General features: G+C 42.1%; 1 protein-coding gene across 3 annotated transcripts; it reads left to right on the forward strand.

The window, feature by feature from the left end:
- The first annotated feature begins 68 nt into the window (after positions 1-68).
- Positions 69-2,779, forward strand: LOC123167686 (uncharacterized). Of its 3 annotated transcripts, XM_044585539.1 has the most exons (3): positions 291-471; positions 1,149-1,187; positions 1,274-2,779. In XM_044585539.1, exons 1-3 carry the CDS (start codon positions 392-394, stop codon positions 2,493-2,495), a joined length of 1,341 nt encoding a protein of 446 aa, XP_044441474.1. In that variant the 5' UTR covers positions 291-391; the 3' UTR covers positions 2,496-2,779. The 3 variants fall into 3 exon arrangements, with proteins under 3 accessions (XP_044441476.1, XP_044441475.1, XP_044441474.1); XM_044585541.1 differs by lacking the exons at positions 291-471; positions 1,149-1,187 and adding an exon at positions 69-83 and having other exon boundaries at positions 1,274-2,778; XM_044585540.1 differs by lacking the exon at positions 1,149-1,187 and having other exon boundaries at positions 249-471; positions 1,274-2,778.
- Positions 2,780-12,338: the final 9,559 nt, after the last annotated feature.

A 12,338-nucleotide genomic window follows, 5' to 3' on the forward strand; every position in this document is an offset into this window, starting at 1 on the left:
GAGAGAGAGAGAGAGAGAGAGAGAGAGAAGTCTGAAAGCTCTTGATTCTTCCAAGGTTTTTTTTTTGGCATGATTCTTCCAAGGTTGGTATAATGGCATTTTCTGATGTTTCTTTAGAAAAATGATTTTTTTTTAGTGAAAGGTATTTGCCTTTTTCTAGAAGACAGTGAAGGGTTTTTTTAAAGTACATTTTTCTAGAGAATTTTGAGACTACATAGTGAAGGGGTATTTGCTGCTAAGTCCATCGCCCCAAACCCGGCCCATGAGTCCTGGCCTGGGCCGGGCCGGCGTTAAAACCGAAGGAGATATCGATCTGGAAAAGAAAAGAAAAACTGACCTGGACCGTACTGCTTCGCTACCCATCGCAGAGCTGTAAGAAACGGCGGCGCGCATGGAGGCGCCGCCGCGGGAGATCGACGCGCATCCTCCTTCCTCGTCGCCGGCGACCGCTTCTTCGTCCTCGTCGCCGACGTAATACTCCTAAGCCCTACCTCGTCCTGTGCTCTCCTCCTCCATCTCTCTCTCCCTTCCCTCCGTCTCTTTTCTTCCTTTTTGCATCCCATCTTGTTGCGTTCGCCTGCGGATATTATTATACCTCCATATGGAACTAAATTAGGTGGATATTAGACAAAGATTGATTTTGACATGCTTGAAGAAAAACAATCCCTGCCCTAGATCGCCAACATTGCAGGCAAGAATAGAGGGTGTCAGTCGCCTGATTTGCCATGCCTGTATCAATATGCTAGGGGAATCATATTCGCCTTGCCTGTCATTCTTTTTTTTTCGGCCTGATTCAGTTTGACACTAGGTGTTGTCAGTCAGCATCAAGCACTCGGCACCTGACATTTATTCAGTTTGAGAAACAGGCGATTGTGGTGTACTAAAAAAATTCAGTGTACACAAAAATTTCTATGAAACTTAAGCAATCATTCTATCTTCTCAACAGAACTCAAATCCTCTGCCTGCATCGCTGTTGATTTTATTCTAAGCTTCCCGGGAGTGACAACTCAAAGTGATCAGTACCTTTGTTCAGTTCAGTTTGTGATGGGAAGCGTAGTGTGGCGTTGACACCCTAACGACACGCACCAGTCATGTTTTTTCTAGAATCTTGGTAGCTCATGTTCCTTTTTTTCCTGAAACTTTGGCAGGAGAGCTGCCGAATCTATTAGAGGAGAAAGAGACCCAAAGTATTGGTAGCTCATGTTCTTTTTCATACAATTATGACTCGCTTCACATGCCTAACCTTTTGTCCTGGATTTGCTGCGTTGAACAGGGAGCACGCCGCCATGCGAATCTGGGCTAAGAGAACCCGCTATGCATCTGCCTCCTCCGTCTTTGCCGCATCCAGGCCACGTGGATGGGCAGAGCTCCCGGAAGATTTTCTCCAATCATTAGTCACTCGCCTGGGCTCCTTCCGCGACCTCCTTGCCTTCGGTGCCACCTGTCGTCCTTGGCGTGATCTATTGTCAGCGCGCACACCCTCTTTGCAGCCTCTCCTCCTACACCCGAGTACCGACAGCCAACGATCTCCCTGGTTTCACCAATGGATCGTTTTCCAGGAATGCACGTGGAGATTGTCTGATCCGTGGAGATTGGCTGATTCCTCTGCCGCCTCATCCTGGCACAGTTTGCTTTCCTTGAGTGACCTCAGAAGAATGTTCTTTCTGCGCTGCTCCTACGGTCACCTCATCTTCTGCGACGAAGATGGGTTCTACATTGTTAATGCGTTCAGTGGCGCTAAGGTTGTGCCTCCTCGCCTCAAGTCAGGTAACTTCACTCGCGTTAGCTATGTCACCTTGACCGCCCCTGTTGCATCTGCGGACTCGCATCTCCTTGTCGGCAGTGGAATCTATCTGTTCCAGTGGTGCATCGGGAGCGACTCTTGGTCAGAACACAGTCCTAAAGTTCTTCTTCTTAAGATTGAACAAATCTTTGCCTTCAAGGGTAAAACATACGCCCTAGGGTCTTTTGGATCCTTCTGCATCGTACACTTGTCACCTAGTCTCATAATTCAGAAGTTTAAACTTGTGTTTGAGGAAGATAGAACCGAAGATCTCTATTGGACAAATCAAAAAACATGGCTTGTGGCGTGCGGCGATGCACTTCTTTTGATCAAACTTGAGGCAGGAAGGAAGATATGCTCGGAGGTTGAGCCCATCCAGTTCAAGGCCTTCAAACTCGAGTCACTTGATGCCGTGAACAAGAAGGCAAGGTGGGTGAAGTTGGACAGGTTGGATAACTGGGCCATCTTTGTCAGTGCCGACATGCGATGCGAGGCGTTGCCATGCATGAAGCCGGAGAGATGGGGAGGGAAAAGCAACCACATATACTTCCCATGTTATCAGTCTGAACAACCATGGGCTGCAGTCAAACTATGGAAAAAATATAATGACCTTGCGAGATGTTTGCAGCTCGTGAATACTGGAATCCAGTTTCATAGATTAGAGTCAACCTGGATCCTTCCCGGCACATTTCCTCGCTCCGGTCAGCGATGATCTTAGGGCAATTGAGGATGCAACCGTTGATTAGCTTCTGATACAGCTTTCATGTTAGGATTCTACCATGTTGCAGTTGCAGGATGAGCAGTTGAGTGAATGTTCTTGGCTTGTCTCAGAACTTGAAAATTTCACTGTAAAGATTGCTGATTCCGCACTCTCCTTTTCTTTTTTGGCGGCGATTACAAGGGACTCTTATGTTTTATTTCTCATCTACTACATATTGTTGAGTTTTCGTGTATACATGAGCAACTTGAGAACATAGTCTTGGACTGCAACCTAGTTTTTGTGCTTTGGTTGTTTATTGTTCAAGTGATTTGCTTGAGCATATAACAGTCTCACTGGGTGGAAATGTGAATATTTAGAACATAGCTTAAGGAGGGTTCCAAAAAAATTAACTGAACATTGCACACCATTTTGGGGTTGAGAGTTGCAAGAATCGGAGTGGGGATGCAAGTCCATAGCAAATTACCTATAAGTAGGTATGCATTCAGGTTAGTCTATAGCGCACAATGTTGTGCATTCGCACACCAAGTTCAGCCAACAAACATATAAGCAGCATACATGCATTCAGCACAAAGTTCAGAATATGCACCAAGAAAAACCAGGCAGACAGATTGTTCAACAACGAAATAGCTCTGCATCTGTACCTAGCTTCAGCAAGCAATTCTGATTGCATTTTATTACCTCTGTTTTTAAAAGGAGATCAAGCTACATAGTTAAATAAAAGCCCACACACAATGCCGAAGAGTGGTACGAAGAACCAACGAAGGCATTGTTTCAGGATGCTAAACCCCGTCTCTTTTATGCAAAATGGAAGCAATTAACAAGGTTTAGCAAAAAGAACAACACGTCAAACATGTAGCACAAGTTTTTGCCTCCGGAAATGTACACTGTATAATACAAACAGATTATTACGAATCTTGATGTAACTACTCTTGGCTTTTGATATCTTTGAGCAGTATATTCAGGTGGAAGAACTCTTCCCCGGTGATTCCTCAAAAAAAAAAAAATTCTTGATGTACTCCGTCAGAGGAGCGGAAACTAGAACGAACATAGAGACTGAACATCAAGCAGTCCCCAAGTGCATCCAGCGACAACAAGACAACTGTACGGTACATAGCCGCCCTTTAACTCCATCCTCTCTCGGTTCACCAAGTGTCGTGGCTGGTCATTATCTTTCTCGGCGAAGAAGAATGCCAACTTCTTTAGGCCTCCTTCTACTAGCTTCACATACTTCGCAGATTCAAACGATGAAGAAGGCTTCCTCATTGCCACCAAGTAGGACAAGCATGTCATCACACGCCACTAACTCGCGGGAAAGCTTGGATGGGTCCATATTATCACAGCAAACAACTCTTAGTGCCTCAAAGCAAAATTGGGGTGCAAAATGCATGGTGTAAAGCTTTCTAGATATCTTTGCAATGAGTCGGCCTTTGATTACCACCATATGCATGATCATACGCAGGACGTAGCCAGGCCCCAAGCAAAAGGGGCCATGTCCTGGGGCATGGCGGTGAAACACTTCCTTAAGGGTTGCTACTGTAGCATAATGTAATTACTTTAATTATTGTAGCTCTATGGCTTGCCTGGGGCGTGAGCTAAGGCTGGTTACGCTACTGATGATATGTGCATTTAGAAAAATCGCGAAGCAACCTAGGACTCCCAACACGCCAAGCCCACAGGCTGTGCAAGCTGGTGATAAATACTTATGATCAGATATATGAAGACTTATAGCAGAGAGCTGAATCATTGGGCAAGGTGAAGCTGAAACCCTAGCACTAATGATCACGTCCATAATGATAAGTGATCTGTGGGATGGGAAGATAGCATGACCATAAGAGCAACTCTAGCAGATTCATCATATCTGCGATCGCCATATGCCATATGGAGCGCACTACATATAGATATGAATAGTGGGCACGCGACGCACAAATTTAGAGTCGCCATATCTCAGCCTTCATAATTCTCTTGGTTTCCACATTTAAACGCTTCGATTACCTTCTAATTTAAACGTTTAGCACATCAAGCAAAAATGCTCATAGTTTTTTACAAGTCGCATGAACAAAAGCATTTCGCCGATAACATGTACAAATCACGTGTTCCCGCCCTACCCTCTTTCGAGCTTCCTGATTCGTCGCGCCACTGGATCCATTAGGTTAGGATACAACATGATTAACTGATTCTGGGGGAGACAGCCGCCTACATGTGGTGTCATAGGCCTTGCCTCCTCTGTGCTGGGCTCTTTGGAGGCAATTTAGACGAGGTGTTGGCCTAGGCGGCAGCGGTCGATCATCGGAGCCGCAGTAGGCACGCTACCCACCGGAGCCGCGGGAGGCGTGGGAGCCTTCGAAGGCGCGAGATTTGGTTCCAAAACGATGGAATCAGACATGACGGTAGAGGCACCGTAAATGTTGTCGTAGGCAGGTGACTAGGACGGACGAAAGAGGTGAAACACTGATAACCCACAAGTATAGGAGATCGCAACAGTTTTCGAGGGTAGAGTATTCAATCCAAATTTATTGATTCGACACAAGGAGAGCCAAAGAATATTCTGAAGTATTAGCAGTTGAGTTGTCAATGCAACCACACCTGGATAACTTAGTATCTGCAGCAAAGTATTTAGTAGCAAAGTAGTATGGAAATAACGATAACAGTAGCAGTTTTGTAGCAATTGTAACAGCAGCAACGACAAAGTAACTAAGCAAAGAGCAATATGTTAAAAGCTCGTAGGCATTGTATCAGTGATGGATAATTATGTCGGATGCGATTCCTCATGTAATGGTTATAACATAAGGTGACACAGAACTAGCTCCAATTCATCAATGTAATGTAGGCATGTATTCCGAATATAGTCATACGTGCTTATGGAAAAGAACTTGCATGACATCTTTTGTCCTACCCTCCCGTGGCAGCGGGGTCCTACTGGAAACTAGAGCCTCTTTGATTCGCAGGATTGTCAAAATGAAGGAATAGGAAAAATGTAGGAATAGGATGCCATGTCTTATAGTATCCTACAGGATTTGAAAGAATGTTTGATAGCGCAGGAAAAACAAAGGAATTTTACAAAGAGGTTTGACTGGATGGAAATTTTCCTCCAAAATGTAGTACAAATGGATCCTATGGAAAAATTCCTAAGGATGTCAATCCTACGAATCAAACGAGCATCACAGGAAAAATTCCTAAGGGTTCAAATCCTCCAAAAATCATATGCAATTCCTTTGAATCAAAGGAGCCCTAAGGGATATTAAGGCCTCCTTTTAATAGAGTACCGGACCAAAGCATTAACACTTAGTGAATACATGAACTCCTCAAACTATGGTCATCACCGGTAAGTATCCCGATTATTGTCACTTCGGGGTTAACGGATCATAACACATAATAGGTGACTATAGACTTGCAAGATAGGATCAAGAACTCACATATATTCATGAAAACATAATAGGTTCAGATCTAAAATCATGGCACTCGGGCCCTAGTGACAAGCATTAAGCATAGCAAAGTCATAGCAACATCAATCTCAGAACATAGTGGATACTAGGGATCAAACCCTAACAAAACTAACTCGATTACATGGTAAATCTCATCCAACCCATCACCGTCCAGCAAGCCTACGATGGAATTACTCACGCATGGCGGTGAGCATCATGAAATTGGTGATGGAGGATGGTTGATGATGACGACGGCGACGAATCCCCCTCTCTGGAGCCCCGAACGGACTCCATATCAGCCCTCCCGAGAGAGTTTAGGGCTTGGCGGCGGCTCCGTATCGTAAAATGCGATGAATCTTTCTCTCTGATTTTTTTTCTCCATGAACGTGAATATATGGAGTTGGAGTTGAGGTCGGTGGAGGTCCAGGGGGCCACGAGGCAGGGGGCGCGCCCTAGGGGTGCGCCCCCCACCCTCGTGGACAGGGTGTGGGCCCCCTGACGTTGATTCTTTCGCCAATATTTTTTATTAATTCCAAAAAGTTGCTCCGAGGATTTTCAGGTCATTCCGAGAACTTTTATTTTTGCACAAAAATAACACCATGGCAGTTCTGCTGAAAACAACGTCAGTCTGGGTTAGTTCCATTCAAATCATGCAAGTTAGAGTTGAAAACAAGGGCAAAAGTGTTTGGAAAAGTAGATATGACGGAGACGTATCAACTCCCCCAAGCTTAAACCTTTGCTTGTCCTCAAGCAATTCAGTTGACAAACTGAAAGTGATAAAGAAAAACTTTTACAAACTCTGTTTGCTCTTGTTGTTGCAAATATGTAAAGCCAGCATTCAAGTCTTCAGCAAAGATTATGAACTAACCATATTCACAATAACACTTAGGTCTCATGTTTACTCATATCAATGGCATAATCAGCTAGCGAGCAATAATAATAAATCTCGGATGACAACACTTTCTCAAAACAATCTTAATATGATATAACAAGATGGTATCTCGCTAGCCCTTTCTGAGACCGCAAAACATAAATGCAGAGCACCTTTGAAGATCAAGGACTGACTAAACATAATATTCATGGTAAAAGAGATCCAGTCATAGTCATACTCAATATAAATTAATAGTAATGCATGCAAATGAGAGCGGTGCTCTCCAGCGGGTGCTTTTTAATAAGAGGATGATGACTCAATATAAAAGTAAATAGATAGGCCCCTCGCAGAGGGAAGCAGGGATTTGTAGAGGTACCAGAGCTCGATTTTGAAATAGAGATAAATAACATTTTGAGCGGTATACTTTTACTGTCAACATAACAACTGAGAGATCTCGATATCTTCCATGCTACACACATTATAGGCGGTTCCCAAACAAAATGGTAAAGTTTATACTCCCCCACCACCAACAAGCATCAATCCATGGCTTGCCTGAAACAACGGGTGCCTCCAACTAACAACAATCCTGGGGGAGTTTTGTTTGCAATTATTTTGATTTGATTAGAGCATGGGACTAGGCATCCCGGTGACCAGCCATTTTCTCGTGAATGAGGAGCGGAGTCCACTCCTCTTGAGAATAACCCACCTAGCATGGAAGATACAGACAGCCCTAGTTGATACATGAGCTGTTCGAGTATACAAAACAGAATTTCATTTGAAGGTTTGGAGTTCGGCACATACAAATTTACTTGGAACGGCAGGTAAATACCGCATATAGGAAGGTATGGTGGACTCATATGGAATAACTTTGGGGTTTATGGAGTTTGGATGCACAAGCAGTATTCCCGCTTAGTACAAGTGAAGGCTAGAAAGAGACTGGGAAGCGACCAACTAGAGAGCGACAACAGTCACGAACATGCATTAAAATTAATCAATACTGAGTGCAAGCATGAGTAGGATATAATCCACCATGAACATAAATATCATGAAGGCTATGTTGATTTTGTTTCAACTACATGCGTGAACATGTGCCAAGTCAAGTCACTTGAATCATTCAAAGGAGGATACCACCCTATCATACCACATCACAACCATTTTAATAGCATGTTGGCACGCAAGGTAAACCATTATAAACTCCTAGCTAATTAAGCATGGCATAAGCAACTATAATCTCTAATTGTCATTGCAAACATGTTTATTCATAATAGGCTGACTCAGGAACGATGAACTAATCATATTTACAAAAACAAGAGAGGTCGAGTTCATACCATCTTCTTCATCTGTCATTTCATCATATATCGTCATTATTGCCTCTCACTTGCACGACCGAACGGTGTGGATAATAATAATAGTGCACGTGCATTGGACTAAGCTGAAATCTGCAAGCATTCAATTCAAGGGAGAAGACAAGGTAATATGGGCTCTTGGTTAAATCAACAATAATGCATATAAGAGCTACTCAACATTTTCATCATGGTCTTCTCCTCTCGACCCCCAAAGAAAAGAAAAGAAATAAAACTATTTACACGGGTAAGCTCCCAACAAGCAAAAGAAGAACGAGAAATCTTTTTAGGTTTTCTTTTAATTACTACTACTACAGGCATGGAAAGTAAACTAACTAATTTTTTTAGTTTTTCTTAAGGTTATTCAAACACACAAGAAGAAAGCTAGAAAAGAAATTAAACTAGCATGGATAGTACAATGAAAAAGTATGAGCACCGACAACTAGAATGAGTGTGTGAACATGAATGTAATGTCGGTGAGAAATACATACTCCCCCAAGCTTAGGCTTTTGGCCTAAGTTGGTCTATGCCCATGGATGGCCTGGCGGATATCCGAAGTTGTAACTAGGGTCGTATTGAGATGCAGCAGCCGTTGCCTCACGAGCTGCAGCCTGGAGGCGAGCTGCCTCCGTCCTCCTCTCATACTCGTTCGCCTCCTCCCTGGTGATAACATATCTTCCTTTTGCCTGATAGTCAAAGAAGGCAGGAGCAGGGAGAGTAATATGGGCAGCGCGACGTCTGTCAAAAATTAGTCAATACTGGAGGATTTGTTCATTCCTCTCGAGAAAATGATGATTAACCATGGCATTATAATCTAAATAAGCGGGAGGCAACTCCATATCATTTTCATGTGCGGGTATACCAAGATAGTTAGCCACACGGGTTGCATAAATCCCTCCAAACAAGTCTCCATCTAAACCATTATTATGAAACCTACGTGCAAAAATTGCCCCCAAGTTATATTGTTTATCACCTAATACAGCACTCTTGAGAACACTAAGATCCAGGACACACATGTGACAAGCTTCATCTTTACCGTTAATGCATCTACCTATGAAGAGAGCAAAATAATGTATAGCAGGAAAATGAATGCTCCCTATGGTAGTTTGTGCTATTTCTCTGGATTCTCCCACAGTGATACTAGCAAGAAAGTCTTTATATTCAGATTTACGAGGTTCATTGACACTGCCCCACTGCGGGAGTTTACAAACGGTAATAAAATCTTCTAGGTCCATGGTATATGATTTATCATAAAGATCAAACAGGACATTGTGAGAATTGCGCGAAGATGTAAATTTAAACCTTCTCACAAAGGAATCAGTCAAATGGTAGTATTGAGGGCACTTATCTTGCATGAAGTCCTCAAGATCAGCATTACGCACATATGCATCAAATTCATCCTTGATGTCTGCTTTGACCATAAACTCCTCTGACGGCCATTCACAAGGCCGCACGTGAGCTTCCCTCGATGGTTCATCGTCTTGCTCACGTATTGCGAGCCTGGGTCCTTGCTTCCTTGAAGAACCACCTTGGTACATTTTCCAGGACATATTTCTTCCTCTGAAACATTTCTGAAATTTTTAGTGACTCAAAATAAAAGTGAACCAAACTCAACAAAATTGATAGCAACTACTCCCACAAGTGCCTAGAGACTATATCATGCATTATAACTACTTGGGACCATATAAATTTGACATGCAAGCTCAAGAACAGGGTCACCTAGGCAGCAAAAATTTGCAACGAATAAAGCACTAGAACAAAAACTAATTGGACCATTGGAGGGGTCACATACCAAAGAACAATCCCCCAAAGCAGTTTGGTGAATGGAGCTTTGAGCAAGGAGATCGAAAATGGCAGCAAAATGAGCTAAAACTCGTGCTTGAGCCGGATAGTGATTTTTTGGGAGGAAGAAGAAGTGTGTGGGTGTAGGAATAAGTGGAGGGGGGCCACCATGGTCCCATGAGGCAGGGGGTGCGCCCTGGACCCTCGTGGCCAGGTGCTTGCTCCCCCCGTTGTGTTCTCAGTGCCAGATATTCTCAAATATTCCAGAAAAAATCATACTAAATTTTCAGGGCATTTGGAGAACTTTTATTTTCGGGGTATTTTTTATTGCATGGATAATTCAGAAAACTGACAGAAAATACTATTTTTACTTTATTTAATCTAATTAAAAGAAGGTAGAAAGAGGCTACAGAAGGTTGTGCCTTCTAACTTCATCCATCTCATGCTCATCAAAAAGAATCCACTAACAAGGTTGATCAAGTCTTGTTAACAAACTCATTCCAAATAGCATGAAACCGGAGAAATTTCGAATAACACTAGGTTACCTCAACGGGGATATGTACATCCTCAATAATAAGAATATCATATTTCTTCTTGACAGTAGGAAGAGGAAATTCAAAACCTCCGATAATAATTGATGGAATTTTTCCAATAGAATTGATACTGTGAACTTGAGGTTGTTTCCTCTGAAAGTGTATCGTATGCTCATTACCATTAACATGAAAAGTGACATTGCCTTTGTTGCAATCAATAATAGCCCCTGCAGTATTCAAAAAGGGTCTACCAAGGATAATCGACATACTATCGTCCTCGGGAATATCAAGAATAACAAAGTCCGTTAAGATAGTAACATTTGCAACCACACAGGCACATCCTCACAAATACCGACAGGTATAGCAGTTGATTTATCGGACATTTGCAAAGATATTTTAGTAGGTGTCAACTTATTCAATTCAAGTCTATGATATAAAGAGAGAGGCATAACACTAACACCGGCTCCAAGATCACATAAAGCAGTTTTAACATAGTTTCTTTTAATGGAGCATGGTATAGTTGGTACTCCTGGATCTCCAAGTTTCTTAGGTATTCCACCCTTAAAAGTATAATTAGCAAGCATGGTGGAAATTTTAGCTTCCGGTATCTTTCTTTTATTTGTAATAATATCTTTCATGTATTTACCATAAGGATTCACTTTAAGCATATCAGTCAAACGCATACGCAAAAAGATAGGTCTAATCATTTCAGCAAAGCGCTCAAAATCCTCATCATCCTTGGATGGCTTAGGAGGAAAAGGCATGGGTTTCTGAACCCATGGTTCTCTTTCTTTACCGTGCTTCCTAGCAACAAAGTCTCTCTTATCATAACGTTGATTCTTTGATTGTGGGTTATCAAAATCGACAGCAGGTTCAATCTCTACATCATTATTGTTGCTAGGTTGAGCATCAACATGAACATTATCATTAACATTATCACTAGGTTCATGTTCATCACCAGATTGTGTTTCAGCATCAGAAATAGAAATATCATTGGGATTCTTAGGTGTGTCAACAACAGGTTCACTAGAAGCATGCAAAGTCCTATCATTTTTCTTTTTCTTCATCTTAGAAGGACTAGATGCATCAACATTATTTCTTTGAGAATCTTGCTCAATTCTCTTAGGGTGGCCTTCAGGATAAAGGTTCCTGAGTCATTTTACCCGTTCTAGTTGCTACTCTAACAGCAAAGTCATGTTTATTATTTCATTCATCGAGCAAATCATTTTGAGCTTGAAGTACTTGTTCTACTTGAGTGGTAACCATAGAAGCATGTTTACTAATGAGTTTAAGTTCACCTTTAACTCTAGAAATATAATCACTCAAGTGTCCAATCATATAAGCATTACTTTTCAATTGTCTACCAACATAAGCATTGAAGTTTTCTTGTCTAGCCATAAAGTCATCAAATTCATCCAAGCATTGGCTAGCAAACTTAGTAGACGGGATTTCAACTTGATCATATCTATAGAGAGAATTTACCTTTACTACCTGTGTTGGGTTATCAAGACCATGTATTTCTTCACAGGTGGTATATTAAGGCCATGTATTCTTCAACAGGAGGTAAATTCTTAACATCTTCGGCTTTAATACCTTTTCTTTCATAGATTTCTTTGCCTCTTGCATATCTTCAGGACTGAGAAATAGAACACCTCTTTTCTTCAGAGTTGGTTTAGGAGTTGGCTCAGGAAGTGTCCAGTTGTTTTCATTAGTCAACATATTATTCAATAAAAATTCAGCTTGATCGACTGTTCTTTCCCTAAAAACACAACCCGCACAACTATCCAGGTGGTCTCTGGAAGCATCGGTTAGTCCATTATAAAAGATATCAAGTATTTCATTTTTCTTAAGAGGATGATCAGGCAAAGCATTAAGTAATCGGA

This window comes from Triticum aestivum, chromosome 7D (genome assembly GCF_018294505.1).
Source record: "Triticum aestivum cultivar Chinese Spring chromosome 7D, IWGSC CS RefSeq v2.1, whole genome shotgun sequence".
Lineage (NCBI taxonomy): Eukaryota > Viridiplantae > Streptophyta > Magnoliopsida > Poales > Poaceae > Triticum > Triticum aestivum.

Excerpts from the sequence above, each read along its gene's own strand:
- LOC123167686 (XM_044585539.1), top strand. The coding sequence starts at position 392 with ATGGAGGCGCCGCCGCGGGAGATCGACGCGCATCCTCCTTCCTCGTCG. Across the intron at positions 472-1,148 it reads TCTTCGTCCTCGTCGCCGAC|GAGAGCTGCCGAATCTATTA; the intron begins GTAATACTCCTA and ends AAACTTTGGCAG. Across the intron at positions 1,188-1,273 it reads AGAGGAGAAAGAGACCCAAA|GGAGCACGCCGCCATGCGAA; the intron begins GTATTGGTAGCT and ends TGCGTTGAACAG.